Source organism: Erpetoichthys calabaricus, chromosome 4 (assembly GCF_900747795.2).
Source record: "Erpetoichthys calabaricus chromosome 4, fErpCal1.3, whole genome shotgun sequence".
Taxonomy (NCBI): domain Eukaryota; kingdom Metazoa; phylum Chordata; class Cladistia; order Polypteriformes; family Polypteridae; genus Erpetoichthys; species Erpetoichthys calabaricus.
Window position 1 is genome coordinate 1,027,355 of NC_041397.2, and position 23,349 is coordinate 1,050,703.

The 23,349-nt window shown below is 45.1% G+C and overlaps 1 protein-coding gene across 1 annotated transcript in view; it reads left to right on the plus strand.

The window, feature by feature from the left end:
• syap1 (synapse associated protein 1) overlaps positions 1 to 21,713 on the plus strand; it is a 39,599-nt gene extending 17,886 nt beyond the window's left edge. Inside the window, exons 5-9 of the mRNA XM_028790499.2 lie at positions 562 to 701; positions 5,626 to 5,783; positions 8,083 to 8,141; positions 14,311 to 14,455; positions 21,056 to 21,713. Of these exons, the coding sequence (XP_028646332.1) occupies positions 562 to 701; positions 5,626 to 5,783; positions 8,083 to 8,141; positions 14,311 to 14,455; positions 21,056 to 21,183 (630 nt within the window). The 3' untranslated portion in view covers positions 21,184 to 21,713. The remainder of the gene's footprint in view (positions 1 to 561; positions 702 to 5,625; positions 5,784 to 8,082; positions 8,142 to 14,310; positions 14,456 to 21,055) is intronic.
• Positions 21,714 to 23,349: the final 1,636 nt, after the last annotated feature.

Consider the following 23,349-nt stretch of genomic DNA (forward strand, 5'->3'; position numbering starts at 1 on the left):
CTCTTTTGTACCCCTTATGTTAAAAATGCAGGTTATCATCTGAGACTGCCAGTTGTGAGAGACGTGTCAACCAGAAGTCCCCCCCCATATTCATAGTCTTCAGTGTTTCTCGTGTCTGTCCCGGTGGCCTTGCTGTTTTCATCAATGTAGCACTCTTCACCATGTGGTGGACTCAATTCAAGAGCATCTCCGCAGGGTTTAGGAGTTCCTTGAGGTTTGGACTCTGTTGAGGTTGATGCATCACCTTACCCACCAAGAACGTCCTAACTGATGCCCCTTATATGCCTCCCGAGTCGTGCATGTAGCTGACACCTTCCCACAGTGCTTCACAGACGGCTCTTTACCGAGGCTCCCTCAGGGTCGCGTCTTGAATCGGAGGCACAGAACAAGGCACCAGGTGGGGTTTAAAGTCCAGTAATTCACTGTTTAATGTTTAAACACAATGGATGTGGATGTTGGACTTAAGTTCTAACTTTGAAGATGCAAATCATAAGTGGCTAAGAGCAAGAATGTGTAACATGTTTTAAAAATGACCCTTATTGTTATGTCCCTTTGGTTTAGGATAGAAGAAATTTCTTACGAGACCCTCCTGCTGGAGTCCACTTCCAGTTCGACTTTGAGCAGATGTACCCCATTGCCTTGGTTATGCTGCAAGAAGATGAGCTTCTCAACAGGATGCGCTTCGACCTCGTCCCAAAGCTGTGAGTCGCGCCACCGTTGTTATGTCGTGTAGACCTAGAAGTGTCAACTGTTCAGCTCTACTTTGCATCTGACGGTGTGGTGCCGCTTTTTAAAACAGAATAATTCACGCTTCTCCTCCCCGTACCGCAGCTCAGTTTATCAAATATTAAACAAGGCAGGTCGATTTAGCTTCTGGATTGAAGAATCTGTCTTTATGTAAGGTTTCAGAGTAACAGAGTCGGTCCTTTATAAGGTCCTTTTATTTTCATCAAGTCCACTTGCCTTTACGGTCAGAATACACCGTACAACAGCCACAAGGATAAGAATACAACACAGAAAGGAACGCAACATTAACATAACGTGGAATGATAAACGGAGAAACGTCACTGCAGTACCGCCAGTATCTAACTCCACAATACGACTTCTCCTGCAGGATCAGCAGTCAGGATTTTGCCGACAATTGAATGTTTATGCAGTTTTACAATTTGTAAGCGTGTGCCATTCCAGAGGCTTTACTTGTCGACTGCTAATACACAACTGAACTACTGCTGTTCTTAGCAGAGCGGATGTGTAGGAAATATTTAGTTTGATGCATGCACCATTAAATGAGTTGTATTGACGTGAGAGTATCATAGTAGTATTCCCCTAATGATGTCGAAAAAAAATGATGTGTAGATGTACAGTACACCCCCAAAATTTGCGGGGGTTACGTTTCCTAGAGCACCCTGCGAATTGTGAAAAACAGCGACTTTTGATTGTGGTTAAAAAATGCCTTTTAAATTCCTATTTTTATAGTGTCAACCCTAAATACAGTATGCCCCCAAAGCACTTTAATTTTGTTGCAAACTCAGCTTAATACCTTAGTCCAGTACCTAAAAACAGAATATAAAGGTAAACCTGTCTACTGTACAGTACTGTACTGCTATGTCTCCCGCGGTGCTAGAATTAAAATACCGATGTTACCGCTATACGTACTGTAATTCATGCAAGCACGTTTTCTTTGGTATAAGTAGAGTAAATACATAATAATGTAATTTAGTTAAAATACGGTAAAATGTACGGGTACTCACCAATGATGAATGATATTGATGATGATGATGAAGTAGCTGTGCAGTGCGATACACAGGATTTAAAACTCCTCTGGTGGCACCTCTTCTTCAGGTGCTTCATGAGGAGTCGTATCTTTGGACGGGTCTTCTTCTGGTGGGGTTTCGTGCTGGCTTTTTTTTATAGGTTTCAGGAACATTGTGATAGGAAGTTGCTACTTTGTCTCCTGTAGCGAACTGCTGCTACAATTTCTGCGCTTTCTCACGGATGATGTTACCATCCAAGGGGATTTCTTCCTGCAGTTGGTGATCCACAATGCCAAGGCAGATTCCATCCTGACGATATTTTTATTCCTTACGGTCGTTACCTTTTTGGCACCATCACAGAAACTTACAGATACGGTACTCCAGATTGCTGATTCGTTCTTTATGTAGCATGCGGTGCTTTCATTGATGCCATAGTGGCGCGCTACTGCAGCATAACTTTTTAGTTCCCGGAGCAAATCCGGTAGTTCAACCTTCTCCTGGAGTGTTTTAAACTTCTTGTGGTGCTTAGGCTCAGTGCCAGAAGCCTTAGAAGGTGCAGAGCATTTTGGCAACATCTGTGTGTTTAAGAATAACGAAACAATAACAAAATGGAAAACACGAGGACACTCAGCTGGAGTCGCGTCACAGGGCAGCAGTCAATCAGCATCAAGTAGAAATGAATAACGCTCTCGGATTGGCTACTTTCACCATCCCAAACCACGTTTCCCTCAGCGGTTGCTTCCTGTTCTCTCTACAGCACAGTATTGCCACGAAAAGAGCCATAAAAAATTGCTGAGGATATTTGCGCTTTCCGCTAACGACAGTTAGGTTCTAAGAAAAAATCCATGAACGGCGGAGTCCGCAAACCCTGAACCGCGACTTCACAGGGGCCTACTGTATAATATATGGCATATGGTTTTGAAGGAAATGAGTGTTGCATGAAAACGTTGCACGGTTTTACTAATCTTTTCATACATACATCTCTCTATTTTAATAAAAAAATTCTGGGATGAGAAGAGACTTTGTGCCAAGAGATTTAACTACGCCCGGGCCTGGAAATAAAAGACAAAGAGTAGATGACAAAGTAGAACATCGTAAAGAATTGAAAAACGTTGGCGTAATACACATGCAGAGCAGGCTAGGAATAATGGTAGTACAAAAATTCAAAAATCTCAAAAAAATGATAGTAAAGATCGCATTAGCGCAAACAAACGGAAATTATTACTCAGTGAAATAATGGAACAGTGAAAAGAGATTGAAAATATTATTCAGCTTTAAACTTTAAGTCGGAGACTTGTAGATCATCTAATTCATGTTGCCATCATGGAAAAGTCGTGTTTCTTCCCAACGAAGAGGCATATCTGCAACAATTAAAAGATTTAAGTTGTTTGCTGAAAGTGAAATCCACATATGCGAGTTGCAGAGACGCCAAGTGGCTGGCACATAGTGCAGGCCAGGGGTGGGGGTGTTGGCAAGCAAATTGAGTATACAGTGGGGCAAAAAAGTATTTAGTCAGCCACCAATTGTGCAAGTTCTCCCACTTAAAAAGATGAGAGAAGCCTGTAATTTTCATCATAGGTATACCTCAACTATGAGAGACAAAATGAGAAAAAAAAATCCAGAAAATCACATTGTCTGATTTTTGAAAAATTTATTTGCAAATTATGGTGGAAAAAAAGTATTTGGTCACCTACAAACAAGCAAGATTTCTGGCTCTCACAGACCTGTAAGTTCTTCTGTAAGAGGCTCCTCTGTCGTCCACTCGTTGCCTGTATTAATGGCACCTGTTTGAACTCGTTATCAATATAAAAGACACCTGTCCACAACCTCAAACAGTCACACTCCAAACTCCACTATGGCCAAGACCAAAGAGCTGTCAAAGGACACCAGAAACAAAATTGTAGACCTGCACCGTGTGTGTGTGTGTGTGTGTATATATATATATATATATATATAATGTGACAGATAGGGGCGCTCTCGCTCCCTTTAACCCTCAGACAATGCGCCAGACACCAGATAAAAGTCCAAATAATTATTGTTTATTATAATAATAGTGTGCACCACCACTCCACAATACTCCCAATACAAATCAATAATCACAAATACACAATCCTCCACTCTCCCAAATGCATTGCCACCCTTCCACCCAGCTCAGCTCGATGTCTGGGATCTCCCCTAGTCCTTTTATAGTCCGTGACCCAGAAGTGCTCCTGAACCCCTGTCCCTGTCCATGTGACTTCTTAGCACTTCCGGGTCAGATCCAAAAGTCTTCTTTTCATCCTGGAAGTACGTCATTCCTCCTGTTGCTGTGACTAAGACGTACTTCTTGGTTATAGGACACGTAAGAGTCTCTGGGCCTCCCTGCAGTGTCCTCTAGCGGCCCCCATGGTATCCAGCAAGGCTGTGGATAAAAACTCCATTGTCCAGAATTCCCTGCTGGTCTTTGGGGCACCTCCATGCTGCAGGGAGGACTCCATCTGGCAGCCTGGGGGTATTGGCCGGGATGAACAGCCGGCCATATCCCACTAATATATACAATATAGAGAGAGAGAGATTTATTTATTTTATTTCTCTTTTTATTAGCCATTACCTGCTAAGGAGTTCACAGGTTCAGATGTTATTGAAACAGCAGCTTGTCTTTAGCATGCAGTGCTTGTGCCCCCTTTGTTAGTTGTCATTATTTGAATATCATTTTGAGGTCAAGCTCAATAAAAAGAGTAATAAAAAGGAAAAATACATTCCTGTTTATTGAAGTCTATCGAAAACAAAACCACAAATATCACACAGACATGCCTTTGAAATCTCAAAATAAGAGTAGGAAAAGGCCAAGGAATAAAATGAGGCGTTTAAGAAGGAGCAGGACCGCTCTGGTCAGTTTGTGGGTGCAAATGACAGGAGCTGCTACTCCGTGTCAGTTCTGATCTTCTGGATATTAGCAAACAGCTGACTTCATATGATTTGACTTTTTTTATTTTATTATTTCATAAGGAGAGATCACGACGGCTTTGTCACGTTTGTTCAGTTCAGCCCTGTGCTGCAAATCTAGATTGACACAAAGAAGGTTGAAACTGGCAAATTACCGCCTTTTTAATTAACTTTGGAGTGTTCAAGGGTTAGCTGGAACGCAAACCTGCCCCCTCTGCAGCCCCCCAAGGACAGAGCGGAGTGGCTGGGCCTTCTGGCTTTTTCCGGAGTATCCTAAGTGGGTGGAAAGTGACTTGAGCTGAACTCCGATGCTAGCTTTTTAATTTCTGGGTCACGTTTTGCTTTATGTGAGGCCATTCTGGTGTCTTTAAAATTAATGCCAGGACTACAGGGTTAGGCCAGCATAGAAGGCCCTTTGCCCATTTAATAGCCATTTTCAGGGCTGGCTCACCCGGGTTGACCGGGCACCCCTTCAAAGGGGACATTGGAGCAGAGGCCGGATGCCCCTCCTGTCACTACCCTCCTTTAGTCTCCATTTTAATGTGCCCAAGAGGGACATTGACCTTATTCCATCCCCTGGTCACAGACTGACAGAGACAAGTCAAATTTTGCCCTTTCACTGGCTGAATGTGCCGTATGTAGTAAACCTTCTCCAGTCCTTTCTAAGTGATGTTATTCTCGTCAAACTGTAAGTCATCTTCAAAAGGCACATAAAACTGTCCATTTTTAGAAGCTCTCTGGCACACGTGTGCTGAAATTCCTCACACTTGAAAGTCGGGCAGAGGGCTAATCCCCATTTGGCCCACCTCTTCTGGAGCCATGGAGTTGCCCGTGGTGTCCACACACACACACAGCTGAAGTGAAAGGCAAACCCAGAAAATGCGGTGATCAGCGTTTGAGTAATCAGACGTGTGCTTTCAAGGGACCCCTACTTTTTATTTTGCAGTGTGAAGGAGGACGTCTTCTGGAGGAATTACTTTTACCGCGTGTCTTTAATTAAGCAGTCGGCTCAGCTCACCGCGTTGGCAGCTCAGCAGCAAGCAGCCGAGAAGGAGGAGGAGGCGACAAAGAATGGCATCGGTGCAGAAGACCTGCAGATGACAGGTGCCCAGTTTTCTCTTTTCTTTCGGGGGGATTTTCTTGGCCTTTTCCTGGTTTGCATTAACTGTGTGGCTTGTCAATGCAACATTTAAAAAGCAAATTACAGCCATGATGGCTTTTGGGGGGGGGGGGGGGGGGTTAATACTTTATCTGTTGAAGGGTAGTGAAGTGCATTTGGAACAGTTAGCATGAAAATGAATTACCAAACCAAACGTAGCTGGTAGTCACCCGAGAAGAACTCCATAACGTCCCAGTCAGCTTCAGCTGTTCCACTTAAGGAGGTGCCAAGTGATTTAGGAATGGCAGAGGCAGAATTCAAGATACTAGAATTAAAAAGACTCATATCAGGACAGGCGTCATGTGCTCCCAGTGACGGGTTTGGAGTGCTTACGTATACACACCATTAACACCACACTTCTCAGAGATCACAGGACACTGGAGGCATTGTTAAAGACTGGAGACCACCAAATGCTATCCCATTATATTAAAAAACTAAAAAAAAGCCAGTAAGCTTAACGCGCATCACAGGTATATAAATTAAATAAAAGATGGAGCACCACATGTCTAGAACAGGAGAGTAGTGAGAAGCCGCTAAGGGTTTAGGCGGGGAGTGCAGGCTTGACTGGCGTGGAGGAGCCGTATGGGGACAGAACAAAAGCGGACAATCGGAGAGGCGCATGTGAGATTACAGCTGAAGTCGGGAGTTTCCATGTACTAAGGGTTGTGGTAAAAGGCGCTATATTGGGCCCGACACAGACTCACTCAGAGGCACGTGTAAAAGCACAAGGATCTTTTATTTGTCTTCATCTGTGGGGCACGTCTTCCCCGTGAACCCCACAAGCAATACACAGTCCCAAGCACTTCCGCAAAACACAGTCCTCCACCTTGGCACTTCCACTCCTCCCAGGCAACCTCGTCCTCTTCCTCCCGGTTCTGGCTTCTGAGTGGTGGATGCTGGCCCTTTTTATAGCCCACCCGGAGGTGCTCCAGGTCCTTGATCACCTGTTACTAATTGCACTTCCGGGCGGGGCTGTAGAGGTGTCCACAATGGCTCCAGGATCCATGCAGCACCCCCTGGAGGCCTCCCCAGATCTCCAATGGAGCCCTGTGGGAAACTGAGGCTGCCACCAAGCGTCTCGGGGGAGGTACTGAGGAGCCCATGGCTGTTCCCCTGGAACATATACAGCAGGGGTGTCCCGGCCACCCATTACAGGGTGAATTCTTTAAAACTCCACAGATTTTATCCTAACAAACTCTACATTTGGCCTGTCGTTGAAGATGTCTACTCTGGTGGAAAAGATGACTTCTGCCCTGCACAATGTTCACTTTTATTGACCAATTCCTGCGGCTCACAAGTTTTCACACACTTTGTTCATATTTGGTCGCATTGCCTTTAACTTGTTAAACTTGAGCCAAATGTTTTGGGTCATCTCCTATAAGCTTCTTAAAATAAGTTGCTGGAATTTTGGCCCATTCCTCCACACAGAACTGGTGTTACTGGGACTGGTTTGTCGGCCTCCTCACTCGCACATGCATTTTCAATCATATTGAAGTCGGGGTTTGTGATCTCCACTCCAGCACCTTAACCTTGTTGTCCTTGAGCCATTTTGACACAACAGGAGGTCTGCTTGGGGTCCTTGGCCATTTGGAAGCCCCATTTGTGACTGAGCTTCAGTTAACTTGCTGAGCTCTTGAGATGTTGCCACAGTGTGTCTCCATCATTTTCCTCCTTCATGTTGCCGTCTGTGTTGTGAAGTGCACACCAGTGAGAGCCTTACAGTGCTGTGAGCAGTAAATACAAAACAAGAGAAGCCATCGCTGGTGAAGGTCCAGACAAGAGCAGCCCAGGGCTACCAGTGTGAGCTGTGAGGGTAGGCTGCAAGAGCCGAGTCTCGTCATTTGAAACGGGGAGGTTAAGAGGAGTGTTCAAAATGTGACAGGAGTGAGTCACGTGAACCCCACTTCTTACTGTAAAAAAAAAAAAAAAAATTTTTCAGCAAGAACACACATGGAAGCTGGTTGAGGTCAAATTTCACAAAAACATTAGAACCACAGGGAGGTGACACAAGTGACCAGGTAGAGTGGCGGAGTGCAGGACTTTAGGGATCTTGAAATCTCAAGCTGATGGTATTTTGGGGAAATCAGGTGGCTGGGAGTGGCGAGACTGTGGGGATGAGTGGTGTGTGTACATCAAGTCCGTTCTGATGTTCTTCACGACCTGTTTAGGTCAGAGATTTCTTATTGTCAGAATGTTGCATTGGAGGTTCTCAGTTTAACAGATTCTCTTTGATTTCTTTTTTAGAAAACATTCGGCCAAAAACACCCCCGATGGCAATCGGCTCCAACTTGAAACCCAGTGAGGTAATCGTAGTCCGTCCTGTTGTCTGTCTGTCTCTCTTCTCTTAAATGACTAGTCTGGGCCACTGATTTAGTGTCATTCCCAGCTTTATTTACTCACTCAGAACACAACTCACTGCCATCAGGGCCACCTTGGGGACACATGCAGGCTTGTGGTCATTGTTTGTGTTTCCATTACAAGCAGAAACTTTCAAAGAAATGTCCACAAAGGCCAGCGTATGTACCCAAAGGAGACATCATGTGAGACATGCGTAAGCAAACAGCTGACCTTTACCGACATGGCGCCTTCCTATGGTGCACCTTACAAGTCGTGTTCCTCTACAGCTGAAGCCCCGGCAGGTTAACTCACTGACTGACTCAGGGTCTCACAATATGCCGGAGCTGGAGACTAAACCACTGGCTTGTGTTCCTTATCCACCGTGCCGTTCTACCTCTATGCTACGTTTATTTCTCCAAAACAATGTCACATTTTGCTTCCCTTTGACCCCACAGCTGTTTCTGCGTAGCCAAATCCTGCAGACCCTTCTCTGATCTTCCTGGCTTTTACATGAGGACTGGGTTTGTGTTCTGTGTCATCGTATGCTGGTGTTGGACATCGATATGCTTGAACTTGGTTCACTTGCTGTTACACTTTTGACTTTGTATTTTATTTTTGCACCAAACTATAAGAAAAAAGCAAATAAAAGAAACGGAAGAGAGAGTAGGTAGGGGATAGTACAGATTTTAGAGCCACCATGAATAGTTATTATAATGAATTGGATATACAGAGTATCAGGATTTAAATTACAGTGAAGTTATGAGAAGGCCATGTTACAGTAATGTGTTTTCAGCAGTTTTTTTAAAGTGCTCCACTGTATTAGCCTGGCGAATTCCTACTGGCAGGCTATTCCAGATTTTAGGTGCATAACAGCAGAAGGTCACCTGCCTCACCACTTCTTTTAAGTTTAGCTCTTGGAATTCTAAGGAGACACTCAGTTGAGGATCTGAGGTTACGATTTGGAATATAAGGTGTCAGACATTCCGATATATAAGATGGAGCGAGATTATTTAAGGCTTTATAAACCATAAACAGAAGTCAATCCTGAATGACACAGGTAACCAGTGTAGTGACATCAAAACTGGAGAGATGTGCTCGGATTTTCTTTTCCTGGTTAGGATTCTAGCAGCTGTATTCTGCACTCGTTGCAAACAATTTATGTCTTTTTTGGGTGGTCCTGAGAGGATTGCGTTACAGTAATCTAGATGACTGAAAACAAAAGCGTGAACTAATTTCTCAGCATCTTTCAATGATATAAGAGGTCTAACTTTTGCTATGTTTCTTAAGTGAAAAAATGCTGTCCTAGTGATCTGATGAATATGCGATTTAAAATTCAGATTACAGTCAACAGTTACCCCTAAATTCTTTACCTCTGTCTTGACTTTTAATCCTAATGTATCCAGTTTATTTCTAATAACCTCATTATATCCATTATTGCCAATCGCTAAAATTTCAGTTTTCTCTTTATTTAGCTTGAGAAAGTTACTATTCATCTATTCAGAAACACAAGTAAGACATTGTGTTAGTGAATCAAGAGAATCGGGGTCATCAGGTGCTATTGATAAATACAGTTGTGTGTCATCAGCATAGCTGTGGTAGCTCACGTTGTGCCCTGAGATAATCTGACCTAACGGAAGCATGTAGATTGAGAAGAGCAGTGGACCCAGGATATTGCCTTGTGGGACACCATATAGGATATCATGTGTCTTTGAGTTGTAATTACCACAACTAACAAAGAATTTTCTCCCTGCCAGGTAGGATTCAAACCAATTTAAGACATTGCCAGAGAGGCCCACCCATTGACTAAGGCGATTTCTAAGAATATCATGATCAATGGTGTCAAATGCGGCACTCAGATCTAAGAGGATGACAACAGATAAATGGCCTCTGTCTGCATTTACCTGCAAGTCATTTACTACTTTAACGAGTGCAGTTTCTGTGCTGTGATTTGTTCTAAAACCTGACTGAAACTTATCAAGAATAGCAAGTTTATTGAGGTGGTCATTTAACTGTATAAAGACTGCCTTCTCTAGAATTTCTCTAAAATTCTCTAAAAATTGACGACACAGGCTGACTGTCCCAGAAGTGTGATGTTGTGGTAGGTAGGCACTCTGGTGTTGACACACACTTCAGGCACCAAGCATTGGCACACAATTAGAATGGGGTCTTCAAGGGTGGCTGCGACTAACCCATTCCACAGTCAGTTCTTCATTCTTACTTTCAATTGTTCAGTTATGTGGCTGTGTGATGTTTGCCGTGAAGTGTGTGCTGTACTCGTTAGCATTTAGGTATAACTTAACCAAAGCAAAGGTCACCTCCCACTTATGTCCCAGTAGCCCTACTGGCTTCCCTCTCCATTTGATTCCAAGACTTTTGACCATCATTCATGTACCCACCTGCACAACAACATTTATTTCTAGAGCACATTTTCATACAAACAATGGAGCTCAAGTGCTTTACATGATGAAGGAAAAGAAAAAAGACAAAATAAATAAGAATTAAAATAAGGGAACACTAAATAGCATAGAATAAAAGTAAGGTCTGATGGCCAGGGAGGACAGACAAAACAAAAAAAAAACTCCAAACAGCCGGAGAAACAAAATAATATCTGTAGGGGGCCACGGGACCACCTGACCAGCCCCCTCTGGGCATTCTACCTCACATCAATGTCCTCATGGTATTCAGGGTTCTCATGGAAGAACTTGATGATGACGGTCATGGGGACTTCTAGCCTTTAATCCATCAATGGAGGGACATCACGGTGCTTTGATCAGGTGGTGGTGGTGGCACAGATCACCACCACAGAAAACCGAAAAAAGAACAGAAGAGAGAGTAGGGGTTAATATGGATTTTGAAGCCACCATGAATAATAATAATTAATTGAATGTACAGAGCATCAGGATTAAACTAAGATGAAGCTATGAGAACACCATACGTGCACACACTGCTCTTGGCACTCGCTATTTCATACACCGTGGGACAGACAGGACCTCTCCAATACACTTATCTTTACTATTAGTGCTGATATTTACAAGAACTCCGGCAACTCAACTCCTCAACATGCAGAACAGCCACAATGACATCCTGCAGAACATTCAGATGTTTAAGCATACTTCCCAAAAGGGAAGACAGAGGCACCCAAGAGCACCAAGCAGTAGAGCACTTTGTCATCTCAAGTCAATGGAAGCTCTAGATGATGGTGGTGATCAGTCTGCCTGTCTGTCTCTGCCCAGATGTCCTCACGAGCCTGAGGTCTTTAACTATTGCTCTATTCTTGTGTCATACTTGTTTAGTGTTGAGAAAATGCAGTAGAAAATAGTCAAAAAGGTGAGCTGGCCTCCAAATACCACCATTCAGAACAAGGCCTCTTGGGGGGAGAGTTCAGCTTTTTAAAAGTTAAAAATACTCAAAAATACACAAAAGAAACCTTAAAGGGAGAGGATAACCTGTAAAAACTCTGGCTTGAAAAGATAAGGCCAATGAGGAATCTTTATGAAGTAAGTAAGAGGAGCACAACAATTGCTAAACAAGGACAAGGGCAGAATAGAAGGACAAAAAGGTAACCCTAAAAAGGCCTCCCAAAGTAAACCAGTCTGGTCTGCTTTTCAGAAAATCAGAATCCAAAAACGAGCAAAAATCCAATCCATTACTCAGAAACGTTGATGCTGCCTCTCCAGCATACAATGAACCTCTGAGGCGCTCACTTTCTTCACCAGAATATAAAGGTGGAGGGCGGTCCTTCAGTGGTGATGTCATGGTGACCCCGCCTCTTGGAGTTCCATCTGCAGAACACGAGCAGTGTAGTTTAAGGCCGGGTTTATACTTCATGCGACACAACATGGCACAAGCTCCTGTGGACGCTTAACTTGCGTTCGTTCTTTACGTAAATCTGGAAGATTCCACCAGATGGCAGTGCGAAATATCATCACGATGAGAAAACAACGTTCAGCTTCACTGTGTTGTGAATTGCCTGGGCAGCTTGCCACAATATCTCTGAAAAGGATGGATGTTTAAGGATTAAATCCATCAATCTAGGGATGCACCCATGCCAGCAAGCACTGGGCGTGAGGCAGAAACAATCCCTGGATGGGGCATCAACTCATCGCAAGGTGAACGCAAGCACACACACACACACACACACACACACAGGCATCATTTTAACATCACATAACATCATAGTAGGCCGAGTGGTAGCTCCGAGGCTAGGGAGCTGCACTGGCAATCGGAAGGCTGTCGGTTCAAATCCCGTCAATGCCAGTAGGGACTCTGCTCTGTTGGGCCCTTAAGTAAGGCCCTTAACCTGCAATTGCTGAGCGCTTTGAGTAGTGAGAAAAGCGCCATATAAATGCAAAGAATTATTATTATCGCCAGATCCCCAAACCTGCATGTCTTTGGGAGGAAAACAGAGCCCACTGTGGAAACCCACCAGGAAAACATACAAACTCCAGGGACGGGACAAGTGCTACCACTCTGCCACTGTGCCGCCCCCACATGTGTAATTAACAACAGTATTCATTATTTAAATGAAGTTAACGATTTTTCTGTAAAATGTACCGTACGTACTTTAATGCATTTCATCATGAAAGTGATATCAAGTATAAATCTAAGGATTCTAATGTGACATTTGCTGCCTGCCATTGCTGTCAGTGCAGGAGGAAGCCCCAGACGTACGTAGCAATTAACAGCAGGATCAGTTTTAAGGTGACGTTTACGACGGTCTACTTCAACGGCAAAATAGACTACGGGATTAATGCCGAAATTTCTGCTTTAATCAGAGAAGAGACCCTTTCACTGTGTCCCAAATTTTTTTTTTTTTATTTTCTTGGCTCAAATACTCTTCTGTACATCCTGATGCTGTTGTGAAGGTGCATTAAAAAAAGATGGGGAATATGTGACGCTTGAAGAGAAAAGCACCACAAATACATTTGAATGTTCGCATGTAAGTTTGAGGATTTGCTTCACCACGTCGGAGCGCGCATGTTGATCCTGTAGGACCTGCACAGCAGCTTGCTGGCTCATGTTGATAGCAGACTGAGACTCTGACGTTCCAACTTAAACACATTGCACCCCCCCCCCCCCCAAATTTTTTCCTGGTACTTAAATTTCTGATGACGCATCAAATGAATGCTGGGAATGCATGGCAGCCATGATGCGTGTGCTTAAGTGTTCTGAGCATGAAGTATAAACCGGTCATATATACAACATTTATATTCCTAATTACTGGTCAGTAGTCCCATTGGTCTCTGTGTGGTCTCCTGACGTCCCCCCTTCTGTATCTCCAGCTCGTCATGTGACTGTTCACCATGGTGTGGTCATGTCCAACAACTGTGACCATTAGACTGTCCTTCTGGGCCTGCCACCTTTTTAGTTGTTGTTTGCCTCCTGTGTCTCATGTCACTTCAGGCTTTATGTGTAGCAACAGGGCCAGACAGCTCTGCTCGTTTCTGCTGCACTGCAGTGGCCTTCAAATGTTTCTGTGAAAATCAAAAATATTTGTATTCTTGGCCACCAGCTTCAACGTTTGCATTTCTTTGGCTGTTTACTTATTAGTTGTACTTTTCTGTAGAGTTTGCTCCCTTGATTGTGTCCAAATCCTGATGATTAGCAATGAGCAGTGCAGACGCGGGTGCAAAGAGCATTGAGTAATAAAGGGGCGCAGTGACTTTGTGACCATTGTCACCAGACCAGTGAGTACGGCACTGAAGCCGTGGCCCACCTTTTGCATTCACCGTTGTCAGCAGTGGGATACAATTAAAGGAGGAAACTTTTATAGAAGAAGGTGAATTAAAAAGAAAATGGCAAAGGTAACCAGAACATTTAAAGGTTTAATAAAATTAGAATTTAAAATGGAGAGCTTAGTAAACCAGGAGATCAGTTAAAAGTAAGAGTGTGACACCAATTGTGAGGTTTGTTTGGGCTAAAACCCTGCAGGCCAAGAGGGGGCATCCAGGCCTGAAGTAGAAATGTGCCAGGCTGCAAACTGCTGCGGATTGTTGTCACCCTCACGCTTATGAGAATTTCTGTCACAGTGAAGGTGCTTAACAAGGGGGCTTCATGATAGCTTTGAAGTGCTGTTGTCTTTTCCACATCCCTGCAGTACACACCCGGTTCAGTGTCACACTCTCACTGTTACAGGATGAAGAGGAGATTTCAACCAGTCCTGGGGTGTCTGAGTTTGTGAGCGATGCCTTTGACTCCTGCAACATAAATCAGGAAGACCTGAGGAAAGAAATGAAGCAGCTGGTATTGGATAAAAAGGAAGAGGACGCCCAGAATGACGGTAGGCAGTCGCCGACTTGGTGGTTGATCTCGCTTGCCACATGTGTCTGGCATTACTCCCTCCGTATTGAGTTATGACCCACACAAGTATCCCTTCTGCAGATCCTTAAGGCTGCTTTCAGACTGTAGTTATTAATCTGTGCCTGTGCGTGATAAGAGCGCTTTTATATATTACTGAATTCCCAACCAGGGGAACCTCCATTTTAAAGCCCACCCACAGTATAAAATGAGCTGACACTGCCCCGTGTGCAGGCTGCACTGTTCAGGATGGATACAAGCAGACAAGACAGGGCTGAAGAGGATGGTGAGGCCCTGCAGAGCGAGACTGAGACACTGGATTTTTTATTTAATTGATTCTGTTTTGCATCATGGGGCTTGGTTATTTATTTAGCTTATGAAATTTAAATCTAAGATATTGAGTACATGCATACATACAATAAAGTGGACATTGCAGTTCATCAAGTTGCCCTTATCAATGCACGTCAGTTCATCTACAGTTGATTAGTTCTGGAGTGGGACTGATAAAATGATCCTTGTCTCCTTGATGAGATCTTACATAGCGTTCAGACGCCACGTGGTGGATGGTTTGTCGCATAGAGGCAATGCCCCGGGACCCCAGTTTACCCCAGATTTGCCCGTGGTTTGTTATACCAGAGACATGGGGGCAGACTGAAGACACCTGGATTCTTGTTCGTTTCAGAGAGGCTTCTGCCAACCTTTCATCCTTCCATCTTAGATTCATATTGAAGTTGGTTGCCATCGTTGTCGACTTTCTGGCCATAGGTGGCTGCCTTGAGACAAGTCTTGGATGCCAGGTTTGGTTCTTGATATTTAAATGAAGTGGTAGGTGTTTGTTATCGATCATATACCCGTTGGTTGGTCTTCTGAGATAGAGAGAAGTGAAGTTACTCTGTGTGTGGGTGCCCGTGGTCATCCTTATTGTTATCAGCCTTCTTGGCACACGCGCTGTTGATCCACAGTGAAGCACAACGCTTAGCTGCGGAGACTACCAGACGCAGGTCTGCTCTTCATCAGTTGTGAACTTCTCTATCGTATTGTTAGGATGAGGTGCTGTCAGAAGGTTAGCAACCTGTCACGTTCACCTCCAGATATTTTGGTCTGTCGTTACGGAGTAGGAATTGCTGCTGACATTTGTTGTCAGATTCCCACTAGCTAGATTATTACGTTTTGTAAGACTCGGGCACAGTCTCCATTTTTTAACATAATCACTTAAAGGTAAGCGGCCTGTGACTGGCACAGACTGGCGCCAGGTTCCCAGTGTCCGGCATGTTCCTGTTTCCTGCTGCGAGTTGGAGGTAATCGCCGATTTATAAACTAGTAGTGGTGTTCGTACACATCCTTGAGCTGAGCCATTGCTTACTTTAAACAGTTTACTCTTTAAGCCATCCAGATGAACAGTGAAGAATCGACAGTTTAATAAATGTACGGTTTTCTTACAAGGAGTAACTCTTAGTGCCTCGCATATTAAGCCCTTTGTCTGTCATCTGCTGCTGTAAGATCTGCACATTCTACTAACGCTTTGGTCTTATTTTGAAAACCAATCTCAATGGATGCGGCCTTTGAGCTGCGGCCTGGTCTGACGCCAGCACTCTGCGTGTCATGTGATTGTGGATTCCTTTTTCAAACAACTTCAAGCAGCAGCCTCTGAGCGGCCTGACGGCACAGTTGTCAGGTGGGCCAAGTGGGCTTGGTGTTCCCATAGTCACACTGGAGAGAGTGTGAGCTTCACACTTGTCACTGTCATACACTTTACCAGCCACTGCTGGACAAATTCAGAATTGAGAAATGGACCATGCTGACCTGAGACGCATCATCATCATCCTCCTCCTGCTTCTGAGTTACATATGTTATTTAAAGTGACGTCACCAGCAGGTAATCAGCGTAAATAAATGGCAGCCCAGGCCTTAAAGGCCTCCGCTCAGTGATGATAAGCGCAGCTCAAGTGTGAGTGACTCAGGGAGTTTATTGTGTCTTTTCAGCTTATTATTTTCTTCTTTATCTTTGATTTAACATCTTGAATTTGGTGGATATTCACAGGAGGTGAGCAGCACAGGATTAGGAACCGCGGAGTTAAATGAACATTCACCAAAATTGAACAGTTGAGTGCTGATGAAGGTTTAGGTTCATTGGTGATGCCGAGTGGGCCTGGCGTGAGCGCACACAGGTGACCCGTGGTGGGCTGCAGGTCCCCTAGGACTCGGAGCTGGATGACGCAGGTTTGAGGCAGCTGAAATTCTCATCACTGGCACGTGCCTGTTGCTGCTCCTGTCTGCGTATTTTCACTTTTTGCACTTCTCCTCGTTTTCTTTCACATTTCTTTGTTTTCTTGTTTTACTCAAGATGACGTTTTCATCTTGAATTTCAGTTCTGTCTGATTTCTCATTCACCTCGAATCGTAAGTTCTGGCAAGTTGGTTTGAGGCTCCCTGTGGTTTGCTGGATGAGGTGTTTTCAGATGCCCGCTGCTGCTGAATGCTGAGCTCCCATTTTAGGAGTATTGTTTGTTTTTCACTGCCATGCTGCTTTTGTGTTTCCCACATTAATGCCCGCCTTCACTTGCTTTTTGTTCATGTCACTCACTCCACATTTCTGGGCATTCAGGTGGGTCCCCCCCACCACAAAGGCAGTAGCTTCCCTGTGAAGACTTGGAGCACCAAGACGCCCTCTGGTGGGTTACCTCCAACTCTGTACCCAAGTCTGCCACTGTCCAGCAGTTCCTTTGCTATTCATCTGGTTTTATTATCCAACATATTTACTGAATCAGAACTCCAGTGACGTCAGCTTGGGTTTTCCTTGAAGACTTCCTGCAGTTCTGAGAGTGCTCACCTTATTTCACTACATAAGGTCACTGAGCAAATTCTCAGGACCACTTGTACACCTGCTAATCCATGCAGTTATCTGATCAGCCAGTCGTGTGGCTGCAGCACAAGGCCTCAAATCCTGCAGGTTCAGATCAGGAGTTTCAAACATCAAACACCTGAATGGGCAGAAAATTGGCATCTCCATGATTTCAACCTTGACATGATTGTTGGTCTCAGAAGGGCTGGTCTGAGAAATTCTGTAACTGCTGGGATTTTCGTGCACCGCCATCTCTGGAACAAAAAAACAAAAAATGTCCACAGTGTGGCCGGAAACGCCTTGAAGTCAGAGTAGAAGGGCCACGGTATGTCAGCTCGCCTCTTGGTATGACAGTGGTGAGCGGAAAAGCATCTCGGAATGCCTGGCATGTCAAACCTTCAGGTGGATGAGCTGCAACAGCAGGTGAGCTTACACTCGGCTGAGGCTGCAGTGGGCACAGCTGACGACTGTTGAACGTGGCCTGGTTGGATGAGTCTTGATTTCAGCTGAGGCAAACGGGATGGTAGGGTAGGTACCAGTGGTATGAATCCAATCATGCAGTCCAAGCTGGAGTTGGTTGGTGGTGGTGGTGGTGGTCTGGTGTGGAAATGTTTTCATGGCACCCTTTTAAACCAATCAATCGTCACTTGAATGGACGGCCTGTATGAGTAATGTTGATGACCACATGTACCCCCTTATCGCCACAGCTTACTCTTCTTGTGAGGACTCCTTCCAGTGTGATAATGCACCGTGTCACAAAGCAAACTGTTTTATGTCCATCTCAGTGGTCCTCTCAGTCTCATGATCTGAATCCAGTGGAGCACCTTTGGGATGTGGCAGAACAGGAGATGAATGTGCAGCTGACAGATTTGCAGACATTGCGCCATACAATCATGCCAGCATGGACCAGAATCTCGGAGGAACATCTTGTGCAATCCCAGGCTGTTTAGAGAGTGGCAGGAGGTCCTACCTCCTATTAGTTGGGTGGTCCTAAGAATCTGCTTTGTGAGTGTAAGCAGGTCTCTTCTCAGGTCTGCATCTGCTCTTTCACCATTTCATGGCCAAGGGCCGCATTTGAACTTCACTCCGACTACGCACTCTGCCAGAGCAAAGTTCCAGTCTGGGTTACTTCTAAAGACGTTGGCATACAATGCTATTGCTTGTTTTGAACTTTGCCATCCAGCTGGGAGTTTTTAGCCAAATCAGCGCTGGATGAGTGGATCTGAGTGTGCAGCAGATCTTCTGTCACTGCCATTGCTGTGCTTAACACCCTGGCCAGTGAAGCATGAGGCACTGGTGCTGTGTGGATGCCTCATGGACTGCAGTGTTGGCATGTGATGCTGTACTGAGTCATTGCAAATGCCCACCGAGTTGGTGTCTGTAAATGAAGACACAGCGATGGCCTGGTCTGTTCACAGCTGAGGTCGGGTCAGGACGGTGGAGCTGTGCTATAATCGCTTGATCTGACCTGAACATCCAACGAATATTCGATGAACCTCCATCGACCTTTGAGCACTTGGCTCTAAACTGATGACCCTCCTCATATGGTCCAGCACAGTGGCACTGGTCCGCTAGTGAGCTCACCAGGCTGAACTCCGCTATGTCCCCTCGCCCAGACGGTTGTTTGGTATCTGTGCTGATGTTCCAACGTGTAATCTCACACAAGTTGGGCTTTGTGCTCAGGGCTCTCTCCTGGCATTTTGTGGGTTTGTGGTTTTTTATTCTCGCAGGTTTTCTTACTCTGATTTAGAGCTGCTGCTGTGTTTGTTTTGTGCCTTAATCTAATATTTGTTGTTTAATATTGGAGATTTAGTTTGTATCCTCTTTATTAATTTGATCTTTTTGTACCCTTTTGAGTATTTGTGAAGCCCTCTGAGCACAGGACGGGCACTGCGTTATTACGGTGTGGCTGGGTGACTTGCATGATGAATTATAGCAGGCCCTGTTATGCGATGGTCTTCTGTGACTTGTCCCCCTTCAGTATGTCAGGGCACTGGCAATGCAGCAGAGGATTCAACAGAATGTGATGGCACAGCGCGGGACAGCATGGCATAGCCTCAGGCGTTATGGTGAGATGGCATGCAGGACAGAGTCGAGTCGGCGCGACGTGAAGCTGGAACTGAGATTCGGACTTGCGTGTCACCGGGAAGGTCCACTGATCGACTGAAATAAACTCCCATAACTGAACGCTCTTGAGGGGTACTGGGCACAAGATAAGAGGCCACCCTGGACTGTCCCTCACCACACCCACTCCCACTGGTTTGGATTCGCCAGTTGACCTAACCTGTGCTGCCGTACCACCCCACATACCCCCTGCAGTGGACGAGTCACCAAAGTGCTTTTCAGTTCTGATGCCTTTATTGGTGTTTATTTATTTATTTTTTCCAAACTTATGAATATGTGTATATGCTAATGAGTACAGTCTTACTCCTTGTCATCGTCATCATGTCCCATGCCCATGTATGCCAACCAGCATCCACTTCTTTTCATTTAGGCAAGTCAGGCTTGACAAGAGTCTTCATTGGACCGCGGCCTCTCAAAGACTGGACTGCTGACCCGACTCGAGTGTTGACTTCCATCCCTGAGCTTTACGTTTGTGGAAAGCCAGACGGTGATGGGGTGGGCAATGCTTTGTAATCGGCTTTCTTTGGTAAATCCCAAGATCCACAGCTTTACTCCTAGAAACGTCGAGCGGTAAGCGCCCCGGAGCTCCTGGATGTGAGTTTGACACGCTGGCCTTGTGAGGTCTTCACGAGTGACCATTGCCGGGATGTGTTTGCACCAAAAGTTGTTTTACATTGAAAGTCTCAGGTCTGCCTAAGACAGTTTGGGGTCTCGGGAGGTGAAGGTCCATCCAGCAGCATCGAGCAGCCCTTTACGTTTTAATGATGATGGTCATAAATTGGTATTGATTATGCTCTGTCTGTGCACCAATGCCCGCTGCCATTTAGAAGGCCAAAGCAGTCGATGGCTGCCAGCGTAGGGGTGTAATTAGGGTTTAGCGCAGACTCTCTTATAAGATTTTTAGATTCATCTACAGGTAGTTTTGAGTCGCTGAATCCATTTGTTTAAATTTATTTTTTATTTCCAGTTTCATTTTACTGTAGTTGTTGGCTCCACTGGCATAATGTTGCCATGCAGAGATGACCAAAAGTAGGCGGTGTTTGACGTCAACGTTGGCTTTGTGCCCCCCTGGTTATCTTCCTAAAACCCTTTTGCGCGGATCGACTTCTGCTGTAAACCTTTCGCTTTGTTTTTCGAGTTTGAGTTTGATTTTGGTTTTGTGACTTTGGATTAGCCGTCTGGTAAAAATGGTGTCAATTCTTGGCTCGTTTTGCCAGCTGTGTCTCTTCTTCTAATTCCTCCTGGCTGGACATTCACCTTAGTGTGGCACCCGCCTTACCGATTGTGTCCGTCGTCTTGCCTTCGGCCGACTTTTCCAGTCACATCCTGTTGTTGTTTTTTTGTTAGTTTTGGTGATGGCTGTGGATTCCTGGGATGAAGAAGGTTAATATGATGACAAAGTGGCTGACTGTGGTCAGGTGTACAGAGCGCAGTTTAGCGCTAATTGAAATGAAAACCTGCAGTTGGCCCCCCGCCTGACACTCCATTCCATGAGCTTCAGTCGCTAGTGGATTCTCACAAGTCATCTTAACTGGTTTTGCTTGTTGCCAGTAACACAACGCAATTTCTAAAACCTGAGCTGAGCCCCTCATGTGCTTTCTGTTCTGTTTGTTTTCCAGAAGAATCCGAGGATTGGGAGAAGGAGCTTCAGCAAGAACTCCAGGACTGCGAGGTTGACGAGGAGTCTGAGAGCCGAGATGACAACTGGGATAAGGTGATAGAGGAAATGCTGCAGGCCGACGGCTAGGAGCTCCCGATGCCCGTTGTACTTGTCGTCGTGAACCAAGGAGGATCAGCTGATACTGGATCGTGGCAACTGGAAGTAGGACCTCTGAAGTGACTGGCGGGTCCTGCTGAGGCCATGACTCAACTTGCTCTGTAGGCTCTTTCCTTGAAGTCACATTTACCGGCTCTAGAGGATGGTGGTGGACGATTCATTTATTGGTTCAAGGTGCAATAATTTCTCTCCACATCATTATGTGATTAAATCCTTCTTCTTTTAAGAAAGAAAATTTTTAAAACTCCTCGACTGCTACACTGTTGTATAGCAAGGTAAGTTTAGCTCACTCTTTGGGTTTTGACTTGTCCGTGATCAGCCATCCAAGAGACTGATGGGAAGACGCCATTTTATCTCAATTCACACGGGCGACCGAGTCACAGCCAGTGATGCTAACGGCACCTTGGGCGACTTTTAGTGCTTTACACGAAGTGCAGTGGACGAGTCACAGAGGGGATGTGCAAAGACTTGGGGGACCAGAATAAAAGAAGTAGGTGTCACGTGACCGTGTTGGCCTCTTTACTTTAATGTCTCTTGAGCAGTTACTGGCGGGTTGAGTTCTTTATTTTGGATTTCTTTGTATTTTGATTCAAGAAACAAAACAAAACACTGAAATGGCTCCATTTAAAGTTACCCGCGGACTCGGACCTGCTTGACGTTACTGCTGCCTTTGACGTGGTCTGTGACGAGAAGGGGCCATTCAGGCCATTGAGCTCGTCTGTCGAGATGTGACGGTCCCTGAGGTCCTGCTCTCCACCATACTACTTGGCCATTTATTCTGTATGCCTTTGGTTCCTTAGGCGAAGATAAACTTTCTAACATCTCCCTGAGCATGTTTCCACCCATCGGCCAATGTTCTTGCTGCATTTATGTGAAATTAGCAGCTTGGACCGCTGCACTCATTGCTTTCATCATTTGAAACACTTCAACCACACGTCACTCTTAATCCTTCAGTCTCTCCTCGTAGTGCAGGCCTCTCAGTCCTGGAATCTGCTTAGTCGTTCAGAGCACTCCAGGTGAGGAGACCGTCTGAGACCCCCCAAATACTTGATGGACGAGTGGCTTGGGCTGTGCAGGACGGCTGCATCACTTCATTGTCACAGCAGGTGTCCCTCTGTCCCGGTATGCCATGGCAGGCCTCCAGGTTTGGTTTTGCTAAGCTGCGTGTTGCCCTGATGGCGTATCGGAAGGAAATGCTGAATGCCCTCAGGTCTGCGTTGCGTGAATTTCCACCTCGACTGTCCATTCCATGGAATAAAGTCACAAATACAACACACATTACTTTTAACACGAGAATCCCTGAAGCTTACGACTTTTTTCGTTGTCCCTGACCTCCTTAAATTTTCCTAACGTACACCTAGAACTTTGTAGCTCCTCATCACTGCGCTGTTAGGCCGCTTTTGTTTGTCAACTGTGTGGATTAGCAGAACGCCGCCTGCTACCCCCAGATTCAGTCAGATGAAGGCATCGCAATCCTCGCTGCTCAAGTCCGCGTCGAAGTGTTTATCTGGCGATGCGTTGTAAGGAATTATATAAGATAAGGAAATATCGTGACTTGAAATGCGTACACTTCATGTATGCTCTGTGTCTGCAGCGATCAACGGCAGATGAAAATGCCAGGCAAGAAACGCTGAACACTTGGCTAAAACAGAAAATGCTTTCATATGTTCGAGTAAAACATTGATGTGAAGTGCAGGGTGTGTGACGCCCAAATATCCAAGAAACACAAAATGAGAACAAGTGCACTCTTATTCAAGAATAAAACTGAAGGAAAAGAAACTGCTCAATTGACATGCCGCTGACGCCAACGATACGTCGGGACAAAATAAAAGATGGTCGCATACACGTCTGTGTGTTTCATTTTCAGCCAGTTGTCACAGTGGTGACGCTGCTCTGTCACAGATCTGCGTAGTGGATAAGCTCCTATTTAGTAATGGTGAGGTAGCGGGTTCAAATCCCATGTCTTCTCTTTATTTAGCGCTCTGAGTAGTGAGCTGCTATTATCATCATCATCATCATCATCATCATCATCATCTCTCTAATATACAAAAAAAAAATCCTGGGAGAGAGAACGACTAGGAAGACGAGACGTGATCTTCACACTTAAAAGACCCGCGAGACGAAAGAGACTGGCCA